The sequence below is a fragment of the Falco biarmicus genome, chromosome 13 (genome assembly GCF_023638135.1).
Source record: "Falco biarmicus isolate bFalBia1 chromosome 13, bFalBia1.pri, whole genome shotgun sequence".
In the NCBI taxonomy this organism is placed as follows: Eukaryota; Metazoa; Chordata; class Aves; order Falconiformes; family Falconidae; genus Falco; species Falco biarmicus.
In genome coordinates this window covers 18,757,204-18,782,215 of record NC_079300.1, presented here as the reverse complement: position 1 = coordinate 18,782,215, position 25,012 = coordinate 18,757,204, and the positions used below count along the sequence as shown (strand labels likewise).

Here is a 25,012-nt window from a genome sequence, read left to right as displayed (position 1 = left end):
TGTGAGTCTTATACACAGATGAGTTATCAAAAGCAATATGCTTAAAGGTGAGTTAAGCTTAAAATTCTCGCATGCCTCACTTGGATATATTTCTTTGTGTCCTTGTGATTGAGCTTGCTGTTCTAGCTCAAGTGAAGTGACCTATTGAACAGGAAAATGTCGAGTGAACTTGGATTATTTTGACAGAATAATAACAGTCTGTGTAATGAGGGATGCTGGAAGTAACTGAGGAGGGTAGTTACTCAGGAATTTAGTTAGCTGCAAAAGATGTGAAATTATGGGTAGCTAATGACAGTCTTTGAGAGTTAGTTGTTATCAGAACAGTGTGTAATAGGCCAAGGTACCACAGATGTAATGGTATTCTTTTTGTTAAAAATTGATATGTATTAGCAAGACCTTCTGTGGAATATTAAATCCATCAATTTTTTATTTTTTTACTGGAATGTTCACTGCCATACTAGAATGGAATTTTTAGAGGGGGAAAAATGTCTGGCTTGCCTAGTCTGTAGTAGTGAGAAGGGTCAAGAAAAATGTAAGTGCATCAGAGTAGTTGGTGACAGTGTTTTAAACAGAGATAACTTGGCCTAAGTTCAAGTGTAATACTGGAACTAAGCAAACAACGTAAATATATGATGAATACATAAACTGCAAGCTTAAAGGTTTCTGACCGGCTAGAGAGTAAAATTCTTACAGCTTTCACGATAAGGGGAATAAATAAGATTTGATTTTGGGATGGAGGCGGGCGGGTGTGAGGAAAGTATATGCAAGCCCATTTGAGATAAACATGAAAATTCTTGAAGACCTTGCACTTGTACTTGACTGCTGGACTGTTAGATCTGCTTATTTCTAGGGGAGCTGAAAGACTTGACCACTGCTTGTAAACACACACACCCCAGTGCTGTTGACCTGTTGCCTGCCTATGGAGGGGTGGGTAGTAATTTCTGTGTCTTCTCTTTCTTTGAAGCTTTGGAGATCCTAAAACAGGAGACAGACAGCTTATACAATAAGCTGCTTATAGTGGCATGCCTTATGCCAATGGGACTAAAACCAGACATGTAAGTATTTAAAGTTAAAACAGACTTAAAAATCTTTTCCTTCTGATGAGGACTGCTGGATAGAGCACGGTGTATAGTGAATTTCCCAGAGAATCTAGGGAATTAAACTAAACAAATCCCCAGCAGCTGAGGGTATCAGAAATGTTAGCAATGCCCCTGCTCTCACCACTGGTTTTTAGTACAGTATAAAGAGCTGTAGTTCCTCGCTGTTGTTGACCTTACCTGTTTTGAGATAGTAACACATAAATGAGGTAGAGAGCGGGGAACTGCAGGGGTTCAGAAGGACTTCTGGAACAGGTAAATATGCTTATTGCAGGGAACGGGATGAAATCAACCAAATGTCTCATCAGTGAGATGAACAGCCTCGTAGAAGGACAACAATCCTGTGCTCTCCTTACCTAAATTTGCAAATCGTAAATGTAAATTAGGCTTTGGGCAAGGGCTAATGAAATCAGTATCTATGGAAATTTATATTCTGATCCAAGTGAAGCTGATTACTGCAAAGAGATACTGAATTTCATTTGAGTATGCAAAGCATATAGTTTTAGATTATGCTGCATAAATAGTGGAATACCTTATTTCTTGTAACTAGCTTGAATGCAGATAAAAGGTTGGCAACTTTCACTACGCACAACCACATCTGTCCAGTGTTCACTAACTTTGAGTTTATCAGACTCCAGACAAGTAGCTGAAGATCTTATATTGTTTTGAGTCGTCTTTATATTGAGAAGAAACTGACACCATAGCTGTTTTGTTCATTTTGAGTTTTAAAATACCTATATTTACAAAACTAATTCTTGACCATTGATTACAAATGCTTTTGTTTTAGAAATCTCTGCAGTTCATGCAGCTAGTGTAGTTGCCAAAAACCTGTACTTCACTAGCTTTTCAGTATCCTCTTCTGCTTTAGCATCCAAGCACTTCACTTGATAGCCCTCTCTACGCAGAAATTAATTTGGACACCTTCTAAATTAATACTTCTGTCAGCTCTTATGTGTGTGAGAAGATGCTGTAAGTGGTACATCCCGAGTTCTACAAGGCAGATGTGATGCCCAGGTACTGCAGTTTGAAGTTACTTAAAAGCTGCAAACTCCCAAGCACCATGTTGAAACAAATGCTGAGGCAAGAATTTCATTTGAAAAAGACCAAATTTAATTGGAATTCCTGAAAGAGAACTATAAATATGATGCAAGTATTCTGCCTTCTTGAAAGGAAAACTTACTGGGGCATAAAGGCAAGCTGAAGCAGCTTTTAAAAGCCTGGGTTTTGAGGAATTAATGATTTAAATTTTTTTGTGAGCTGAATTGGGGGAAATGTTACTTCTGACTCCTGGCAAATCTGTAAGTTGTGGTAAAAGAACAATGGAATTTGCTGCTATCAGATATAGGTGACTCCAAAGTGGACATCACTGAACACAATTGAAAGAACATTCCCTGATCAGCTTTAGTTATAGCTAAACCTTTAGTCATGCTATTTAAGTAAGGGTGCCTTGTGTAAGCCATGGGAAGACACTTCAATTCTTAATTTTAAGAAGTTTAGGAAGGTGTTTTTTTTCCAGAGATAAGGGGGGTGTGTGTGTGTCCTGGCAGTTGTCAGACACAAGTAATGCATGTGCTTATCGAACAGACCTTCGGAGGGAAGGTTTGTGTTGTATCCATACATCCCAATAAACCCTCAGTAAAGCTGTTACTGCTTCAGTAGCAGTTTATCTGTATGTAATAGCATGTTTTCCTTCAGGTTTCTGAAGAGTCTACTCTGTGGAATCTGAAATGACACTTGTAAACTAAAATGGTGGTATTACTATGCTGTGTAGCATTGTAGTAATCCACCTTTGAACGTACAGAAATAGTGTCTTCTGGAAAAAGAAATGGTTTATTGCTACTTCTTCACTTGCTTTAAAAATGCATGTCACTACTTCCAGTTGAAAATGTCTGAAGTTTTCAGATGGCTTCTGTGGCAAGGTTTCTACCACATCACCTTGCTGCTATGAGGCAACTGCTGCTTTAGATTCCCTAGGAATGTCTGGAGGTCATGTGTATGACTAAATTGCCTTTAACTCGGTAGAAGCGAAAGTTGAAAGGTTGTGTTCTATCAGCTCTTCCACTGCGAGGTCAGGCATCTGTATGCACTTGCTTGCTGTCCTCGTGGAGCATCAGTAGAAGTTTTGGTGTCAGATGACTAAATTTGAGTTGAAATAGAAGATTGAGGATGGTTTGGTATTAAATTTCTGGTGAGGAAAATGGGTAAAATGCACCATTCGGTTGACAAAGCTCTTCATGCTGTAGGCTCATAACAGCCTGTTTCACCATCGACCAGCCTTGCTCGACTGGGCGTTGTGTTTCTCCAAACTCATGGTTCGGATGACGCAGCCTTCTGCGCTGTTGCTCGCAACCTTACTTTGTGTCGCTGTTAACGATCCACGCTTTCACCAGCCACCCTGGTGTTTCCGCATTTGATGGAGAGAATGGTATATACGCTTCTGATGAGGAAGATTCCAGCTATGAATGTGAAGTAGCTGCCATAAATGAGAAACTGGGAAATGGAGGTAGGGAAGGAGGAAGGAAAAGTCAAAAACTACTTTTGCTGTTAGCTGATAAATTAAGGGGCGTCGCTCCACTGCTGCCTTCCCTTCTGTCACCCAAGCCCCAAAACGATCCCATCTTGAAAGGATTCGAGAAGCCTGGCTGCTTTTCTCCCTACAGTTGGATGTCTGTGCTTGTAAAAGGAGGGGGAGGGAACGCTGTTACATGCTTCCCCTCCCCACCTCGGTAAGGGAGGACGGCAGCTCTGCACTTTCTGACTCTTTGCTGAAAAGGTGGAAGTTAAGAGACTTGGACATCATTCAGTACATAAGTTTAAACTGTAAATTTAGAAATACAGCGGGGAATCATGAGATTAGTTAACTTTCAGAATCGCAGTAACTTAAAAGGTGCGTCCAATGAAACTATATAATTTAGGATTACCCTAGCAGTAGACCCATAGACTGTATTTCAGCTTGATTCCTGCTTCTGTTTGGGTATTTTGACAGTAAATTTGTGAACAGTAAACCTGAGTGGGGAATTAAAAAAACAAGCCAATCTGAGTAATACTGGTGGTCTTTCCCCCGTGCTCTGAAAATATTCTTAAAATTATTGCAGAAATGCAAAATTTGCAGGACTAGAGGACAAGTAGGATGTAGTAGCTACTGTCAACTCACTTTAAATGAACCTGTTTTTCAAGTGAGTAACTGTTCTAAGCTATCACGCTACCTAGTATCTTCCCAAAGCCTAATCCTGCAGTAGGACCATCTTTTGGAGGAGGGCAGGGGGACTGACAGCAGTGTGAGTAATGCAGCTTACCTGGGTGCTGATGCTCAGTCCCAGACCTTTGGAATCTACTACAACAACTGTTAAAATTGTCTGAATCACCAGTGCAACAAAGTTGTTGAAGCCAAATATCAAAGCATAACGCTCCATGCTTAGAGTGACAGCAATCTGAAACCTGAAAATGAATGTTCAGGTTACTAAGCTATGGAAGCAAGGATGTTTGCAGTTTATGTATAGGAGGAAGTTTGGGAACAATTTAGTGCGCACAGCAGATTCTTCAAAGGATAAAGCCTGTTCAATCTTGGCTATTAAACTTTTAACAGCTTTGTTGTGGCAGAAATCCCTTGGTTTTCTGGCTACGGCACTTGTGCATACTCTTATTTGAGTGGGGTTTTTTGCTAAATAAAGTCCTCTGTATATTCACTTGATCATTTAGAGAATATTTATACATAGATGAATGAACAGCTAAATGCAGAATAAGGCAGTTTCTGACTTGGAGTAACCTATTGTAGTGGTGAGGTCGTATGATTTTAAGCATAGTTTTATATAAGCTAGAAATAATACGTGCTGCTGGCATGAACTATTATCTGATAATCTGATGCCTAGGGAAACTGAGTAAAAACTTGATACATTTAAAAATGTACATTTACTGATTTAAATCAATTTAGTTAGATCATTGCGTAATATACTTACGTTGCTATTGTTATAAGAAGCATATAACATGCTTTAAACACAAGGTAACCAGCGTAGCATGCCCAGATGTTGTCAGTGAAGTGCATGAGAAACAGAGACCCAGCATCCACTGCAGAGAAAATCCCCAAAGCCAGTTCTCCAGAAAGATCCCAGTTTACTTTGACGTATCCAACTGCCATGGATGTTGCTGAACCTAGAAATTTTAAAGAAAGGAATGATTGAAACTCTGAAACTTTATCATCCTTCTAGAGCAGCTGGATCGCTGTGTAAATGGGTTGTGCCAGGAGCTCTTGAGGCCGTTACGGCCACGATAGGCTTTGATAGTGGTGTGCCGTTTTCTGTTGGAGGTGTGGGAGTGTTTTTTTTCTCCTGGCTTACAGAGCCTTCGTGGACTGAACTGCTCTGAGAAAGTGCCTCATGCCTTAAGGCTGGAGGCAGCAGTGTGTGGTCTGTTGCTGTTAGGCCATTTTTTTTGACGGCTGTGAGCAAAGAGAACAATCCCACCAAGCATTTTCTGCCAAAATACGTGTAATGGAGTTTAATTCCTTCATGTAAAGATCCTTATGAAATGAAAATCTGTTGCACTCCTTCATGCTTTTATTTTTTTATGAAAGTGACTTTTCAGCTTCTGGTGAAAAAATCTTATGAACTGCATTTGTCAAGTCCTTATTGACCATCATGTATAGTAAAACCTGCTACTTGAGTGTAATACAGTATAGCAAACTGGTGCCTTTTTTTTTTTTAAAAAAACAAACCCAAACACACAACAACCTCTGCAATAATGATGAGGCTTGCTTTTCTCCCCATCTCAATTCTGGAGAAGTATCTCATACTGCTATAGGAAGGTTATCCATCTATGTTTGTGTGTGGGTTTTTTATGCTCCCTTAGCACAGATGATGCTGTATGTTTGTGAAAGCTCTGAAGCGTGATGTGCTGAGGTTTGTAGCTCAAATGCGGGGTGAAGTGTGGTCCAGGCAGATTACACAGCAGTGAGTTACTGGAGCCCAGGGTGCCGGTTGCCCAGATGGTTTCAGGCAGGCTAGCACTCGCATGCAAAATTGGACTTTGTTTGCTGGTTGTATGTGCTCTTTGTCAGAGCTCAAGAAGCCCTAGCAGGCCAGCTCCTGTAGTCCATCGCTGCTGTAACCTGGAGGTTCCTGGTACTGTGCGTGATTTCTGTACTCTGAAATAGGATCAAGTGCTAGAGGGTGTAAAAGCAAGAAAGCCCTTGGGAAAGCTGCTCAGACCAGTAGTCTGAGAAGTTCTGGAGTAGCTTCAGTAAAATGTGTTTTTATGTTGATTGCAGGGAGGAAGCGTAAACTGACAGTTCCCTGTAAAAATGTGGGATACGTCTCCTCCTACGTACCAGGAGCCTTAAGTGTGTAAAGGTGAGCTTGACAATGAGGCTCTGTTGGTACTGCACAGCTGTGTAAATGAAGTTGCACTTTATTCTTCTGCCTTCTGTGGCCGAAGAGGAATGTTGTTTGGATGGAGCAAGTAGCTGTAATGAGAATCCGAATGGCTGAGGTTGAAAGAGACCTCTGGAGATTGCCCAGCCATAGTAAAAGCAGGGTCAGCTAGAGTGGGCTGCTCAAGGTGGTGTCTAGGTTTTGAACATCTCCAAGGATGGAGAGTCCATGTTTCTGGCCGACCTGTGCCAGTGCTAAATCACCCTTTCAATAAAAATTTTCTGGTATGTTTAAGTGAACTTTGTTTAAGTTTGTGCCTTTGTCCTGTTGCTGGGCACCACTGGGAGCAGTCTGGCTCTGTCCTTTTTACTCCCCTTCCAGTCTTTATGCAGGTGAATAAGATCCCTTGTTTTCTCAAGGCTAAACAGTTACAGCTCTCTCAGCCTCAACTTGTATGTCCCATCCAGAGGCAAACTCACTGATCAGGATACAGTTAACAGCCACAGAATACTTGTTGAGGATGAAATGATCATCAATCCACTGTTTAAATAGACCATCTGGATCAGTGCATCTGTTAATACGTTCTTGTAATTCTTAAACCAGCTAGTTTAAGGTGTATGTGAGGCACTGCACATGGTTTTTAAACCACTTAGCTGCAGTTAAATTGTCTAAACAGAGCTGTGATCTTAAACTCCTAAAACACTTTGGTGAAATGAGGCTCGCTTGAGAAGAAAAAGCTTATATATTTTTTCTAAGATTATCAGTGTTGTCTTCAAAAACCAAGTTGCACAGTAAAAATATGCTTTGCACGCTGTTGGTTTCAGTGTTATATATTGAAGGCTGTTACTGTTGACCTTGGTCCTCACAGGATGTAAACAGGCATCAAAGACTTTGCTGAAGAATGCCATCAGCGCAGGAGGGGTTAGAAGTAGTTACTAATGATCTTATACTTACTCAGGAAAGTTGCCAGTGCCTCCACAGCTCCGTTGTACACCGCAGAGCTGTGGGAGGGGGCTCTGAAGTCCCAGAGCACTTGGATGTAATTGAGCACCTGGTTAAAGCCGGCCGTAGCCAGCGCCCACCACAGGGACCAGTACAGCAGTTTCCTGGAGCTGTAGCAATCCCTCAGGTCGGTGCTCAGCTGCACCAGTACCCGCAGCACGTGCTGCTGGGGGCTGGGTGTATCATCCTGCCGCTCGGGTGCCGGTCCCCTGGCAGCGGGTGCGGAGCTCTTGTCCTCCTGGCAGCGCGACGGCCTGGGGGGGTCGGGTGCAGCCGCAGCTTGGTCTGCTCCTGGGGGAGTCTGGGAGACGTCTTTCCTGTGGAAGAACATGCTCTTCTGAGGCATCGGGAGGAAAAAGGAGCACACGAATGCCAGGGAGACAGAGGCCAAGGTAATGGCGTTAAGGTGGAAGTAGGATACGTCTGCCAAGGAAACCAGCAGCTGCCCCAGCACGGCAGCAGTGGTGGCTGCAGCAAGGGTGATACTTCTGCAATAGCTCGTCACTCTCCGATAGCGATCGGTGCTGACGACGCTGTAGATGTAGGCGTAATAGGCGACCTCGGTGGCTGTTACCATCCCGTAGAAGAATTCCACCAGCTGCATGGCCACCACTCCGTGTGCGAAGAGGAGCAAGAGCCACGTGACGATGAAGCTGATGCCCTGGAGGAGGAGGACGGGCTTGTAGCGCACGTAGTCTGTAACCAGGAAGACTGGGAAAAGGAGCGCAAGGTAGGAGTATGTCCAGACTGGGAAAATCTGGTTGGTAACCTAGGAGAAAATGACAGAGGAAATATTTTTTTATTTTTTAAAAAAGTATCTAAAATGTTGATTTGGAAGCTTTTTGGTTATGATATTAAAGGAACATATTTGTAGTTACAGAAAACATTGCATTGTGTGAATTGTGCAGACTTAACTACCTTAAATGACAAAACTGTAAATATACTCTTGAAGAAGTGAAGATAGTGATGCTAAGCTCCACTACGTAAGCAGGCAGATTGGCTTAAAAAATAATTCTAGTAAAGGCTGATGAGCAAGGCAGACTTTGTGCAGTTGTTTAAAGCAGGTATAACAATGTTTGTGTTAGAGGAAAATCTGTCTAGCTTCAACTCCTATTCCCCACGGTGGAAAATGAATGCCTATTTGAACTTTTACGTGAGTCACTGTATACCTCTGGTGACCTCTCTTTTGTCAGAACTGAAAAAAAAAACCTGCATATGCCTCTTATGATGGGGGAACTGGAACTTCACTTAATAAGCATGTAGCTGTTACTACATTATCTTCACCTTATGTTTCATTCTTCAAATGTACTGTGTAAGAAGTAAGCAAGTCTTTGATGGAACATTTTGGTAAGCTTCAGTTGGCATTCGATGCATAGCTGCTCTGAAAAGAAATTCCTTCTTTTAAAACTGATACGCGTTCAGGCTGGAAGGTGCTCTTTACTTTCACCACTAAAGCTCAGTGCTTGCCCAGGCAGCCTGAGTTCAGCTGGGTGGGATGTCCTCCTCTTCCAGGTGTAAAGTTCACTTTGTAATGTGCAAGTTGCCTGTTTTGGGGAGGTCTTACCCCGTAATTGCTGGCCCTGCTAGGGTCTCTGTTCCTGATCCCTCATTATCAACTTAAGCAATCAAACTAGAAAGGAATTGTTTTAAATGCTGGAGGAACAATATTAAGTGGTTGTCTTTTTACTTCTAAGCTGGCACTGGAGTGAGTTGCGTGCTGAGCAGCATTCACCGTATCTTTCTGCGTGACTTCTTTTGTTTCTGTGAACTTTAGTTAAAATTTTTTAGTGCTTGACTGAAACTTACGGATTTGGCTCAACAGAGGTGAGTGTGGCTGAAAGAGCCAGTATTTGTACTCCACTTATTTTTGAGTTACAGATTCTTGTTGAAATCAGAACTCAGGCATCCTATTGTACTATTTATTTCACGTATAAGAGGAAATTACCCTACCCTTTGTGGTTAAAAAAATAAATTAAAAATTGGGGAAAAAAACGCCAACAACATAAACCACAAATAACTTTTTTCAGAAGAAACGTTGGGTTCACACTATGCTAGAAGATTCTGCCTTAACATTTGCTTCTGCATATCAGGAATGACTGTTCTTCATATTAGCTCTATGTGGGTGTACCAAGCTTGTGTTTTCTAATTATACGATTTGCTCCATGAATCAGCCACTTGTTAACTATATCCCCTTTTGCTGGGTAGTGTACTCCTGAAGCAGCCAGTCCTGAACAAAGCAGAGGAAGGAAACCTGCAGTGCATGCTGTTGTCAAAAAAAAAAAAAAATTTTTTTTGAATGTGCATCTGACCTCTGCCGGTTAATGAATGCATAAAACAGTCCTATAATGTAGGTAATAATCTAACAGCTCATAAGGGGAAGTCTGGTTTTCTTGTGATTTGCAATCCCTATGTTACTGTCAGTATAATCAATTCCATGATGAGTATAAATAAATCATAATGTTGTCCCTTCTTGGGCTCTTGGTAGAGAGAGGAATTAGCTGACCTGATTTTGCTGAAAATACCAATTTCTTAAAGAACCCCCGAAGTGGTTTCAAAGTCCTAAGAACTTAGGGACTTCAAAGTTTTGAGCTGCTGCAAAAAAGTGACTCCTTACTTTTCCAGAAGTGTCTTAAATATGAATCTCTAGATAAAATATGCCTGTATTATCGAACAGTTCATCTCCCCTCCAGTTACTGCTGTAATTCTTAATGCTTTAATCACTTTAACTATTACTTAAGAGAATAGTTACATACCTCTTCAATTGTTAGGTTTTTGTCTGGTCCAGTTAGATAAGGAGTGAGAAAAGCTTCTGATGGCCTCATTGTGGAGAAAAATCCATTTGCACAGATGATCAGCGTGGGACAAATCCAGCTGTGGCCTTCAGCTCCCTTCCAGCAATCCATAGTCTACCTAAAAAAAAAAAAAAAAAGGCAGTGAAGAAGCGAGCACCCCAGGAATTTTATAAAGATCTTCTTCACAGCTGGTAAAATTAATTTGCAAGTTTACTTTTTAACTAAACCTAGTGTTTAGCAGTGTGCTTCCCCCAACCCCAGCCATAATCGCCAGTGGGGCTGTGATGGCTGCATCCAGCTTACTCTGGACTTGGTGGATGGATGGCAATGTGGTACCTAAGGGTCATCTGGAATGGTGACCCCGAGGTTTTGCTGGTATGCAAATATGTCAGTTACCTTATTCTATAAATAGTGGACAGGCCGGGGTCTGCTGGGCTCTCCTCGTGGCAGTGGGCTGCGTGCCAGGGTTTCCCTTTGAGCAGGGGTTCCCCTCAGGGTTACTCCCTTGGGGCTGAGAGAGTCCTTGTTGCAACAGGTTCTTGGTAAGTGATTAATAGTGTGCTAAACTTTTGTATCACTTAGCTAAGATTTCAAGGATTGATTGTGCATATATAATCCTTTAGACAAACCATTGACCAAGTCTGAGGCTAGAAGTGGATCCAGCTGTACCTAGAGCCCCCTCGGAGAAGGAGCTTAGAATGGAAGGGGGTCCTTTCCCAACCTCATGGCTCCACAGGAAGGTCCCGCTGACAGTGCTGTCTGACCCAGTCCTCCATGCAGTAAATTAGCAAGTGTACCTTGCCGTTGAATCTTGTTAAACCACTGTCACGTTTACCATTGAACTTTGTTATATCAATAAGTATATCGCTGCTTCTCTCCTAATGATTCAAGTGCCTGACTCCATCTGTGACACCTGCTCCAGCTAATGTTTCTCTTGCTAAACCTTCCAGCAATCACAGGTGCAGCTTGTAAATGAACAACTCGGATCAAGGTGCATCAGTGGTGGTAAACTCCAGTCTGTCTGTCTAAGGTTGTGCTTAATGGCGTACTTAGAATCAAGTGTCTGTATCATAGTGGAAGAATGAAGTTCCGTTACAGTCTCACTTCCAAATAAATGAGTGGGCAAATTGTGAGATTAAATCTTGTTCTCAGCATGCTCAGGGAGGCTTTTTTCTCCTGAGTCGCAGCCTGAAAGCCAAGTGGAACAATAGCAGTACAAGCCTTTTTGCAGAACATAAAAGCCACCAGCCAGCTGACAACCCACTGCATGAGCTTTATTTCCCCAGAATACTTTGATACTTATCAGACTTCTTGCACTCCAGTAATTTGAGTGAGTAAAGAAAGATGCAGAAGTTACCTGCTAGTGGTACCTAATCAGACATAGAAAAAAGGAATCTTGACTTCTGAAAATGATGATCAAATGAAAAAGAATGAGACTTGTTTCTTCACTGTAGTTAGCAACAAAAAGAAGTCTAAAAGAGATTTGGTTTTTTTAAAGCTTATTTACTTGTTTTCTGTTAGTCATTTCTACTGTTCCTGGAAAACAAGTGAAACTATGTTCTGAAACATCAGAGAATGAAAGCCAAAGCACTGCCTGAACTTTAATCAAGCTGTTACAAGCTATTTCTTTTAAATTGTTGAGTTCCATTTTTATAGCAGGTACTTTTTCAAAAGTGCTTGTCTTTGCACAGTGAGATTGTATATATTTAAACTTAGCATAAATAATATATTATTAAGGCAGTATTTCTGTGACCTCCGAGGCATGTTGCAAAAACCAGCCCTAACCTTGAAACGTGTTTTTGAATGATCGCCTCTGATTATCATCTTTATTTTACAAATCATTATATATAAAATACAGCCTGTATTATCTGTAACTCTAGATCTGCTTTGAAATATTTTGATATCTGTTACCTTTTCAAAATAAAAATATATTAAACCCTGGACTGATGAATAACATCAGCCGAAATCTTGCATCGCCTCCAAATGCACTGAGCAAGTGAGCGGCCAGCATGCTTCCAGATAATTCCAAAGGTAACAAATTACCTGTCGATGCTGTGCCTGTGGTGTCTTTGCTGTGGATTTGTGTGCAGTTTCCTTCCAGGATGACTTTCTGTCTTGTAGAAGAGAAGTCAGAAACCACCCTTTAGGACTGGAGGTAGTAAGGAATTCCTGTGTCTTTTTGTTTCCTAGAAGTTTGTTCTAAACTTGATAAAATGTTAACAGAATTCAAATAACAATAAGAATTCATCACAGTTCTTCTTGTTGGCAGAACCTGCCCATGAAGGTTGCAGGGGAAGCTTTCTCCTTTGCAGGTTTTGTCAGCAAACAGTTCTAATTTTTAAGGTAAAGCTTTAAGACTTGTAATAGCTAATGATTAATAAAAACTGACATGGCAAGAAAGCAATCACTTGATTGCATTTTGCTGTTAATAAATACCTTTAAAAGCTCTGCTCTCCAATTCCTGGTTAGGACGCGGCACCCATTTAGGTTTGGGCTGGCCCTGACCCTCCCCTGAGCGTGGCGTAGTGGCCTCTGGGCTCGTAGGGTCCCTTCTGAGCATCCTGGCTGTGCTGGGGGTGTGGGAGGTAGGACACTGCATACTCCATACTATTACTTGGCCCAGAATTGCTTGTATACAAGGACCAATCTGTCATGTAAAGACAAATGGAGAAGAAGATAAGATTCTACATCTAGCTCCTAAGTGAAAAACTCAGAACTGCTTTCGGAGAACTGCTGCTGCTTTGCTTTTCTTTACCCTTTTTTTTTTTTTTTTTTTTTTGTAGATGGGGCTCCCAATGTCTTCCAAGGTTTGTCAGAAGATGGAAATGACCCTGAAGCCTGGCGGCGGGGTGTGCGGTGAATGCAGGCACAAGCGCTGTGGCTCGGCAGACGGGGCCAGCCCCACGTGCCACCACCCAGGGCAGCTCTGTGAGCGCGGCAGAGCCTGCTCTGGTTCTGCAGGTACGGAAAGTTCTTGCACGGCTGAATCTGTAGTGCAGCCAGGCAGGTGAGCGCTCAGAGAAGCCATGCTTTCCTCGGCGTTTCATTCTCCTTATTTGCCTGAGAAGTGGCTTCTGAGAAAGGAGAGAACCACAGGCAAGGTGCTGCTGGGCAGGTCTGTTGGCCTGCTGAAGGGTGGCTGCTGACCCCCATTTCGCTGCTGTCCTGCACAGTGCTTGGCTGATAACCTGCTTGCTTTGAATATAAAGATACAATTTATTTGCTGCTTTGTTGGTCAGAACTGGCCTCGTCAGCATGCTGGGCTGTATCTCGATGGAAGACTTGTGCCCAAACCCTGTAAGTTTCAAAGGCAGTTAGTGTGTATTTGGGGGGCTGTAGCTATGGGAAGCAATGCGCTGAGCTGTGGATTTTCCTGTTTACGTGGAACCCTTTAGTGTGCCAGGAGAAAGATAAGCACTTAATACTAAAAGCTGCAAGGAGAGGTGGCTTTATTCAGCTTCCTTGCTCTGCAGAGCTAGAGAGCCTGCGGTTCTGGTGTTGCCTGTAAACTTCCAAACCTCAACCATGTCCCTTCCGAAGCATGTGTGTATGTACTTGAACACACAGGCAGACGTGTGCATCTTACTGTTTTGGATGAAATCTTTAGCTGATTGCTGGGTTAATACCAATTCACAGCCGAAACCCCAGGGTAACATAAGGCTTTACCTTTCTCTTGCTGTTTTTTCCATCTCCAGTGTATCATGTCCACTCCTACAAGCTGCCCTATTCCTGCGCTGCCCCACCCCCACCCCACCCCCCATGCTGCCAATGCTCCCCCCTAGCTCGCAACCTCAAAATCTTTCTTTTGGAAATTCGAGAGAATAGGAATAGAATTTATTTTTTTTGTCTGATCTGTTTTCTGAAGATGGTATTCTCTACAGCTGCAAACCAAATACATGGTGCCTGCTTGGTTCCTTTGCTCCTTAGTGGCATCCCGTCCTCATGGAAGGCAGTGAGTTCTGACCAGCTCAGAACAGAATTTTAACTGTTATTTTATCAGTTTTTCCTGCAGCTTACTACTATCATTATTTATTTTAATAACGGCAAAAAGTTTCACATGTTGCTGATTCCTTTCCTTTTGTCAGATACTACATAGGGAGAAATATTTGTGAGCTTTCTGTACCAAAGGCAGTTTGAGACCACGAAACTGGAAATACCAAGTTCTTCTTTTTCATTTAAACACAAATCCTAGTTAGCTTCTCACCCAGGACTGGCACCTAGTTCTTTAAAAAAATGTCTCAAAATTGGATTCCTGCTCACAAAGAAAAGTAAAACAGTCCTTGCCTCTACTGGACTTAGTCTCCAATAAGCAGCGAGTGTGTTTAATTACTGTGGAACTGAGAGCGTGACATTCGTGTCTGAAGAAATGGGGACAAAGTACATCTCCCGCTTTTACAACCGCATTGGTTAAACTGTTCTGCTCAGAGTCAGTTTAAAACTGAGAATGTCCACATGATGCACAACAGTAAACAAAAAGCCTAGAAAATTAGCTGGGTTTATTTGGTCACATCCTACAGATTCTTCTGGCCACTTGAAACGAAACAAATTGCTTCTCTCCCACCTGCTCTTGCCCCTGGGCAGTTTGTCTAGTTGCAGTATGTGACAGTTGTATGAAAAGCACATGTGTCTGTACAAATGACAGCTTGTGTGTCTACAGGAAAAATATTATTCTGTAGATGCTAAGTATTTTCTATTTTTATTAGATGTAGCTATTGGAAGCTAGAAGCAAACAGCAGTACAGAAAGAACTTTAACATATGGATATAATTTATATTAGGCATTCACTATGCAAACTCATTTATAGTATTTTTTTTTTCTTCTCTTGGATTAACTGTCTTTTGTGTTGAACTAAATTAGCTGTAGGACTTGGAGCTTCTTGATAAGTTCTGAGGTGCTGACCCTGCCAAATTGTTGGCCAGGATTAGTGGACCTCCTTCATCTGGTACTCAAAAGCATGCATGATGCTAGCTTTGTATTTCAGTTATACATTTTCTTGGAAATTCACGTTAACCTGGAATTTGCCTGTGCGGAACTGGCCAGATTTCACCACAATGTACTTCTCTGGTTTTAGTACTACTCAACGCCTTTGATATTGTTTTGTTTTCATGTTGAAACAGGAAGACACTCAGTCCTGAATTTAATTTTAGTGGAAGCACAAAGAACGGAGTGGGACTCTTTCATTTGGTTTTGACTCTTCAGTTTTTCCCTTCTGAGCTGAGATTGCTATGGACTCAGCACAGTGGTTAGGTTGCAGCTTTCACATGCGGGCCAAGCAACAACTGTGGTTTAGCAGCGTTTTAGCGAACCTTCTCAGGGAGGCTGCGCAAACCCTGCTGTTCTGCACTGTTGTGTACAAAAGGCCCGCTTCTGACATGGGTTTTTAAATTAGAAGGGAGAGCCTGTCACAGAATTGCCCGTGGTTAGGTAGGAAAGAATATAATGATGCAAACACAATCCCTTCTTCCTTGGTTCAGAACAAGGTATGTGGGGGGGAGGGGACAGACCCTTCAGCCGCATGCATGAGCACACGTGCATGGCAGCAGCTTGCCAGCACCGTACACAAGAGCTAGAACAAGCAAGGCAAGGTGAACTCTGATCTTTGCCGTTGTGCACGGTGGGATGCCAAGGTGTGGGGTTGCTCTGCTCTTGTGTATAAACTACTGCTGTAAAGCTATTTATAGGCAAGTAAATAAGAATCTGAAGCAACATATCTTTTCTTCTCGGTACAGTGCCATTATGGTGATCTCTTAGCTGGTATATGTTGTAATGAAGTGCTGTAATGATTCAGCGTAGCTTTTCTGAGCTGTGTTGTACATTCATCTTGCACCGCTGTTCCCTGCATGCTGCCGTAGGAGCTCTTCTCCCACGAGTGCCTGGCCGTGTGAGCCTGTCTGCCTGACTCCTACAGCCGTGTCATATCGCCAGTTACAATCTGCTCTGTTGATTCGTGTGCAGCATGGTTCAGGTGCTCTTTGCAGGATCTTGCTGTTTTCCTTTTGCATTTGCTTGAGACAAGCATGTAAATACTTCTGATCAAGAAAATCCCATCTATGACTGCAAAGTAGCTGCCATAAATTAAAAACTGGGAGGGGGAGAGAAAAAGCAGAATTAATGAAAAACACATTAGGGAAATGCTGTTGCTTCTGGATGTGACAGATACTCTGTTATTTTTGTTTACCTGTGTTCTGGCACAGTTTCTCTATGTTCAAGGTTTTGCTTTGTGATTAACTGAAATCTTAGCTTTTCCAGCAAACAGCAGATCTGTGAGGAATGAAGAACTGCCTCTTGTTTCAATCCTCATGCCTCTTAATAAACATCAGAGGCAGGGAGGGATAGGAATAGGATTTTTTCCTATTAGCGCAAAATGTAGAAGTAGCTTCATTACCCACATACTCACGAATACCGTAAGTGAGGAGTCTCTCGGTTCTTTTTTGCTCTTACTTGCACATTTCAGTGCTGTCACCACGCTGGCTTCAGTAAATATACCAGACTTTGTAAAAGTATTTCCAACAACACTGGCAAGGCTATTTATGAAGTTGTAATTGTTACTTGCCTACATATTCCTGTACTTAATTTTAAAGTTTGAATTCAGACTTTAATCTTTTAAAGTAGCTCTTGCCTTCTCTGTGCCGAATATCTGAACAGCTTTAGTCATCTTCAGATCCGTGGGAGCAGGAAGCTGCCCCAGCTGAGATCCCAGCTGAGGAAATGCAGAAGTCAGTACGTTTCAGTTGACCCCAATATGAGTGGAATTGGGCTGACAGAAATTAGGGACACTGTTGTCAAATAGGCTATCCCACCCCAAAGTAGGTACCCAAATTATGGGCTGAAAATTCTATTATTCACATGGAGATCAGCTCAGGAGCAAACGTTGTCTGTGACTTAGTGGTGTTTTCACTTGAGCTCAGATAACTCCAGTAATCCAGGCTCTGTCTCGTGGTATTGAACTCCCTTAACAACATGCAGTTGTGTTGATTCTGTGTCTGAGAAAACCAGCCTGAGTTTTTGGGCAGAGGGGGTGTTATTCAGTGTCCTATTAAGAAAAGCTGGTCGGGTAGCAGGGCCTGATTATTTACACTCTGGTATATCTGCCTTTAAAATGTCAAAGGCCAGCATCTGTAATCTTTAATGCTGCACTAAAAGACAAAAGGGAAGAATGATGGCTGACACAAGGGAAGAGCAAGATGTCTAGTTTTCTACAGAATAAAGACGGAATGAAATTGCTTTTTGGCATAGCGATTTCTTTCTTTGTAAACCTTTGAAGATGAATTGGCTGAGCAGTAAATAGGAAGTAAGTTAATAGCACTTACCTGAGTCACTATGTCCAGTCCTAGGCCTCTCGAATCCACAACGACAACCGTAAGAATGGTCTGAATCACCATTGCAACGAAGTTGTTGAATCCAAACATCAAGGCGTAGCGTTCCATGCTCAGATTGACTGCAATCTGGAAGCTAATGTGAGACTGGCAGGTCAGTTAATTCACACCGGGTGGAAGGCTGTTGCTCTCTGTTTAGCTGATGAAGAGAAACAATTCATGCGGATGATATATCAAGACAGAGTAAATGGCGTTTCATTTGTTTGTTTGCTTCCTTGATTTCTCTAAAACAAAAAGTCTTGACTACCATAGTGTATTTGCATTATTTTTTTTTTGTACTTTTCCATGTTGCTTTTCCAAATCATGTTATCAGGTGACCTGCTTTATCTAGTAGAACATCAGATCGCTTTAACCTTCCCCTTTGTTGCCTCTCTACCTTGATGGACTGTGCCAGACTGGTTGTGAAGTCTCCATGGCTGGAGGCTTTCAAAGACCTGGCCAGACAAAACCATGACCTGATCTGGCATTGGCAGGAGCTCTGCCCTGGCTGGGAGGTTAGACTAGAAGTCACAAAGGGTATCTTCTAACCAGCTTTTCTGTGATGATGTGAGGCACTTTTTGCTTTGTGGCTTGACAGTGGAGGTAGCATACTGTTTATTTCTGTCAAGAGCCTGTAGATTTTTCTTGCAATATCTTTGACAACAATCAGAACACCTTTCCTTGCAATATTGACCTCCAGGGTTTCTGTCTGAACAAGAGGGTGTTATTCCCGCAGTATTCTTTTCATTGATTGTTAGCAGGGATTTTTGTGCAAGCTTTTACTTTTTTTTTTTTTTGGTAAATTGTGTTGAAATAGTCCAGGTGTGATCCACTATAATGTACTAACAACCCACCAAAATGAAAACAGAGGATTTACTTGGCTTCAATTTCAAGATGAGCATAATCTTGTCATGCATTATAGTTTTAGCATTTTTTTAAAATGGTATCTGAATAATTTTGGGTTTTGATATAAAAATGCATCTGTTATTTTTTGGAATGTCTTTAGACATTAATATAAAGAAAAATTTTATATTTATTAAACAGATTATAGATAATCTTTGTTATTTATATTCTTTTTATTTCTCCATTTCTGACAACAGAATAGCTTGGTCTCCTAAGGGATCTGGTCTGAGTTAGTGTCCAGTGTTCTCTTTTATTCCTTCTTTACATCATAATATCATTAAGAATTATATGTATATAGTTAATTTGGGGAACACTCTATGCCAAATCTTTTCCTGCACTCTTGCAGTTCATAGCAAGCTAAAAAGGGGATCGTAAGGGATGGTGGTCAAGGCATGCTTGTCCCTATTATTTACTTTGCGTCTTCCATGCCAGGAAGGAGGAAAATAGCTTCCGAGTTGTGCTGTTACTGTTGCCTTTAGTAATAAAGATACGTTTTACCTTGTTTAATTTCTGCCTATGTAGATGTTCTATGTCCTTTTGATACCTTTTCTTTGATGGTTGTTTAGAACAAACCCAACATAACAGACATTTAAATGTCTTTGTCTTTACCTAAACAGTTATGTCTAGCATTAGATCAGCTGCCTCTGAGTAAGAGGAGGGATGCCCAAAAGAAACTTAAAGTATGGTTAGTGTTCTGTGCATAATGGCAGCACGGTGAGGTTTTTATACTTACGTTGCTATCGTTATGAGGAACATATAGCATGCTTTGAAAACGAGATAGCCAGCATAGCATGCCCAGATGTTGGTAGTGAAGTACATGAGAAAAAGAGAACCAGCATCTATGGCAGAGAAGATCCCTAACGCCAGTTCTCCAAAAAGGTCCCAGTTAATTTTCATATATTGTACTACAAAAGATGTTACAGAGCCTAGAAAAAGAGGGAAAAAAACCCATGTAAATATTGTACCCGTTCTATAGCCTGTGTCACTGAGTCTTGCCACCCTCACATGCCAAAACGCAATGCTGAATGGTGAAGCAGAGTATTTCTGAAGTGTTTTGAAAGCATTTCTAATCACTTTTGAAGTTGTGCAGATGAGTAGTCATTTTTAGATAACTGCATAAATCAGTCTCTGCCATTCTATTCTTAATGTTTTATTTCACTTCACTGGATATAAAACAGGATAAACAGTTATGTAGAAGGATTGGCTGTCTGTACCCAGCAAGAGAATTAGGAACATAGTTTGGAGCTCAAGAAGAACGATTCTTCCAGCTTCTATTTGCTTACTTTACAGCTAAGCTAGTGAACCTTCTAGCTTAAGAGTTTAGTTTTGTGCGGCTCCTAAAGGGGCTAAGCTGTCAAAAAATGGAGTTTTATGAGGCATCAAGTGAGTATATTCAGGGCAATAAGAAGGGATAGGTACTGTGCTTTTGGTGGGCTGGCTACCAAGAGACATCTGTTGTGAAGGTAAGCCACCTGATTACCCATCGTAGGGGTCTCATACAATTTTAAAACTTTTCAACTCTACATTGAGAAATAGGCAATTCCATGACAGAGAGGAATTAATCAAGGAGTAGATACTACAGAGTTAACTGTTTCTAATTAATTATTCAATTGGTCAATTTAGTTGCCTACCTCCAGATGAGTAATTTTTAATCTTAGAGGTATCCTTCTTAATTACTGTAAGGGTAAACTGAATGACCAGGTATGATGTAGACATGTTTATTTTCCCTGGTGGATCACAACCCAATGTCTTGTACAAGTTCTCTACAGCAGCACAATATGAATTTGTGAAACACTGCCAGGTCGTGGTATCCTCTGATGTTACCTTTTGATAACATTAATTTGCTTATATGGTGTGGGCTTCTGCTTCTCCTGCAACAGTAATGATTAACGTCACTACTGTAATGAATTCAATGTCTTTTTCAGTAAAATCTCTGTATCTTGAATGACTAAAAATTTTTCCATCCTGCTGCACAAGAGCATTTCACTACAAAAAGATCTTAATGAGAGGATTATGTTCTTGTGTAAAATATTTATGAAAAAATCCTCTCATCTGTGTAAGCTGATACCATTGTTATGGGAACTGTGTGATACTTGCTGGGGGGGGCGGGGGGGGGGGAGTCAACAACCTCATCTAAAGAAATGCAGGTGCCTCTGCAGAGTTACCAGCTCTAATGTATTTAGCAGCTGAATGTAAAGATGTAAAGTCTGCATGACTTGTACACTCTCTGCATACTGGCAGGATAAAGTTGGGTGCCCCAGTCCTACAGAAAAATAGCATAGCTCACATTTAAGCTGCTTTGTACATCAAAGCACCAGGTCTTGAATGCACAATGCATACACTGGCTTCCTCGACCATCCGCAATGGAATGGCACTTTAAAAGTTTTACTGTAGAACACTTTTAGAGACCATCGTTGTGTTCGATGCTTAGACGCTAACTTACTCAGGAAAGTGGCCAGTGCCTCCACAGCTCCGTTGTACACCGCAGAGCTGTGGGAGGGGGCTCTGAAGTCCCAGAGCACTTGGATGTAATTGAGCACCTGGTTAAAGCCGGCCGTAGCCAGCGCCCACCACAGGGACCAGTACAGCAGTTTCCTGGAGCTGTAGCAATCCCTCAGGTCGGTGCTCAGCTGCACCAGTACCCGCAGCACGTGCTGCTGGGGGCTGGGTGTATCATCCTGCCGCTCGGGTGCCAGTCCCCTGGCAGCGGGTGCGGAGCTCTTGTCCTCCTGGCAGCGCGACGGCCTGGGGGGGTCGGGTGCAGCCGCAGCTTGGTCTGCTCCTGGGGGAGTCTGGGAGATGTCTTTCCTGTGGAAGAACATGCTCTTCTGAGGCATCGGGAGGAAAAAGGAGCACACGAATGCCAGGGAGACAGAGGCCAAGGTAATGGCGTTAAGGTGGAAGTAGGATACGCCTGCCAAGGAAACCAGCAGCTGCCCCAGCACGGCAGCAGCGGTGGCTGCAGCAAGGGTGATACTTCTGCAATAGCTCGTCACTCTCCGATAGCGATCGGTGCTGACGACGCTGTAGATGTAGGCGTAATAGGCGACCTCGGTGGCTGTTACCATCCCGTAGAAGAATTCCACCAGCTGCATGGCCACCACTCCGTGTGCGAAGAGGAGCAAGAGCCACGTGACGATGAAGCTGATGCCCTGGAGGAGGAGGACGGGCTTGTAGCGCACGTAGTCTGTAACCAGGAAGACTGGGAAAAGGAGCGCAAGGTAGGAGTATGTCCAGACTGGGAAAATCTGGTTGGTAACCTAGGAGAGAAGAGGAAATCCATGTTGTAATTCTTGGGGAAAGGAAGCTCATTTATTTTAAATGAGTTTGTAGAAGAAAGTTTTTACTCGAAGGAATTAATAAAATATATAACCACACTGAACTGGCATGTAACTGTTGAGCAGGCAAATGGATCTTTTATTTATGCCATCTGCTGCAAACTGTAACCTGCCAAAGCTGGTTACAGTTGTGCTTTTTTTTGGTTTTTATCTTTGTTCAAAAACTTTAAATTTTACTTTCTTATTTTTGCTGCTCCATATAAATAAAAGGCAGAGTAAAACTGTACCTCATCTGTGGTCAAGTTTTTATCTGGTCCTGTTAGATAGGGTGTTAGGAAAGGTTCTGATGGTTTCATCATGCAGAAGAATCCATAAAGGCAGAGGATCAAGGTGGGAAAAGTCCAGGTTTTGCTTTTCTCTTGCTTGCAGCAGCCCATGGCTTCTGCAGCAAAGCTGAAAAGAAAGCTTGTTAGAAGGATGATACTGCCCATGCAAGCCCAAAGATGTCTGGTAATTGATTTTTATTTTGTGGTTTCTAATGCTAAGGAGTGCTCTTTAGAGGCTGGCAGTTTGGAAACATTTTTCTTCTTAACTTTAAGTGAACAGCTTTTCCTTACATTTGTTTGCTGTTTCTCTGTCTTTGTAAACAGTGTATAAAAAATGACTTGGAAGATCTTTAACTTTGAGACAAATGACACTGTCACTCAATCTGCATTGACAAAGCTAACCACAGCGAAAGCCTTTCGAGGCAAAAGCTGCTGAAGAGGGTTGAGCACTGATCATCGCCAAGCACCATGTTGAATGACAAGTACTTAGTTCACAACTGCTGTTTTTTCTCCTTTGCCTCCTAGGTGTGCTGTGCCTTTCCTGTCACAGAGAGCTGGTAACTCTGGACCCCAGCAGATGAGAGTCACTAACAGATACAGAAAGAATGTCAGGCCAGATCCTCAGCTGGAATTCACCGTGTCAGAAATCCACTTCGGATACAGACATCCTATTTTCAGTCTATAAAAAAAAAATGTATTTGTGGTCACGGAAGGTAATAGTTCACACTAAAATTAAATGAAGCAGGTTTTTTTGCTCTTGTCTCTAGCTGAGATTTATGGAATAAATTAAACTTTGACTCCACTGGGCAGAGCCCAAAAAGAAGTCAAAATGGGTGTAATGGGGGCATGTGTACAGTTTATCTTTTGGAGCCCTCAGTGTTTCTTACCAGCTGGGATTTCCATCACTCTACTTTTGAATTTTATCTATTTTACCTCCTGATGAACTTCCCCTCCCCCCCTCCCCCAGGCAAACCTTTGTTTTAAGAAGTAGTGTTTTCCCTCAAAACTTTCTGTAAAAGCTGAAGAAAGATCTCTTCCAAAACAGCCAAAATTATTCATGTACCTGTTGACTATATCACTCCACATTGGATGGGCAGAGGATACTCTTATAGGCTCTGATATATATATAATGTATAAGGCAGCAGGAATCATGCATTTTAATTTCACACCATGACAGCACATTTTACTAATAGCCTGATGCACTACGAAATGGGTGCAGATCAAAAGGAATTTGAATTATTTAATTTTATGTATAATGGCTGAAACAATTGCCATGACGGGATTTGGAGCAGAAATGAATTTAGCTCTGTAGTGTGAGCCACTAGAGGGCAAGATGACCCCGGCCAAGGAAGAACGTGTATGGGGTGAATGTGAGACCCAGGGCGCTCAAGGGAAGCAGCACTTCTGCCCCTCCTTCCTCCTCAGCTGTTGTAATAGCTTCTGCTCCAAACATGGCTTTGGCAGGACCAGTTCTGGCCCTGCCCAGGATCACACTGGCTTAGTCACACAACATCCCCCGACCTTCCTTCCCCATGATAATCCTTAAAGTAATACGATGCCCTAATGCCCTGTGAATGCTTGATGTGGTACCGAGAAGTTCCGAGAAAGGTGTCAAGAAGGGGGATGAAGAGAATCTCTAACACTGTAATAAAAAATACTTGTGCAAGGTAGCTCTGATATAGGCAGGCTATTTTTTTCCCTTCCCAGCCTAGGCGCTGTGCTCGCCTGTTTTGGGTCTTGCAATGTTTGCTCTCCCCCTGGCAGGCTGCGTGACACAAAGGCAGCAGGTCTCATAGACCTGTTCGAGATGCCCTGTACCTTGGGAAGTGAGTGGGGCAGACCGCTGTATTCCCAGGGCTCGCAGGGCACTGTGCTGCACCTCTGATGCTGCCTGCCTGTGGCAGGGCTGTGCCACCATGTGCAGTAATCTCTGGTTTGAGCTACATGCAGAAAAACTTCAGGTGTGCCCTGGTCACTGCATCGCTCCAGTCCCAGCACATGCACTGCTGGGTTTTCTGCTAGACCTGTACCTCTTTCCTGTAAATTTACTTTTTGAGGCACCTGTGTTAAGCTGGCAGGTAAGTCAGGCAAGAAGTTTCCCACCCAATTAAAGCAGCTGTGCAGAAAAAAATCCTGCCACTGGTGCTGAGCCAGGAAACGCAGTGGGCTGAGGGCTTCAAGAGGCAGCCTGTGCTGCCCTTGGGGAGCAGCAGGTGGGTGCTGCTCTGTCTGCGGCGGGGTGTGCGCTCGCCTCACGCCCCAGCCCTTCGCTGTCAGTGAAGGACTCTGCTGCAGCCCCAGCCATTGCACCTTTCTGCATCCATAAGGACAGACCTCTGACAACGAGATCCATACTATGGTGCTCAAGGGTGGAGGGGAATCCAACATGTTCCCATGCAGTTGACCCATTATGGTCAATTTTTCTTTTTATAAGTCTAGGTTTTTCTTAACTTCTGGAGAGATGGTGAGATGCCTTGGTGTCGTTCTGCAGCAAAACAATCCTGTTTTATGTTTTCCCCCATTAATTGGTTAGTGCCAGAGCTGTCTGCTCTTCTCCCACACAGCATGACTCAGCCCCCTGGTTCCCCACGGGACTGCTCTCTTCTTCCCTCCCTCTTTCCCTTGTCACTGCAGAATTTCTGATTTCCGAAGTTCATATATAATCATACCTTGTCCGCTGGAGCTCTTCCTTTCTTGCTTCCAAGGGAAAGGTCCTCTTTTATTATTTCCAGTCTTTCTTCTGGCCGTCCTGTGCGTATTGCAGTTACTGAACTCTGTTTGGGTTTTGTGCTTTTCCTGTTCTTCTGGTATTTCTACTTGCTTTAATGACAACTCTGAAAACATTTCCAGCTGGCTTTCTTACAACATCCACTCTCAGCATCCTTAAAGGAACA

The 25,012-nt window shown here is 42.5% G+C and overlaps 2 protein-coding genes across 2 annotated transcripts; both read right to left on the bottom strand.

The window, feature by feature from the left end:
- Window positions 1-72: 72 nt before the first annotated feature.
- Window positions 73-12,382, bottom strand: LOC130158096 (thiamine transporter 2-like). Its single transcript, XM_056358479.1, has 6 exons — window positions 12,301-12,382; window positions 10,219-10,375; window positions 7,418-8,234; window positions 5,054-5,246; window positions 4,394-4,535; window positions 73-3,587 (listed from the first exon to the last, which is right to left on the bottom strand). The coding sequence occupies exons 2-6, from the start codon at window positions 10,366-10,368 to the stop codon at window positions 3,465-3,467; spliced, it is 1,425 nt and encodes a 474-aa protein (XP_056214454.1). The 5' UTR covers window positions 10,369-10,375; window positions 12,301-12,382; the 3' UTR covers window positions 73-3,464.
- A 1,673-nt stretch (window positions 12,383-14,055) lies between these two features.
- Window positions 14,056-22,295, bottom strand: LOC130158427 (thiamine transporter 2-like). The gene is made up of 5 exons (XM_056359164.1): window positions 22,080-22,295; window positions 20,958-21,774; window positions 19,248-19,440; window positions 17,567-17,708; window positions 14,056-16,338 (listed from the first exon to the last, which is right to left on the bottom strand). The coding sequence occupies exons 1-5, from the start codon at window positions 22,281-22,283 to the stop codon at window positions 16,159-16,161; spliced, it is 1,536 nt and encodes a 511-aa protein (XP_056215139.1). The 5' UTR covers window positions 22,284-22,295; the 3' UTR covers window positions 14,056-16,158.
- Between the last annotated feature and the right edge of the window lie 2,717 nt (window positions 22,296-25,012).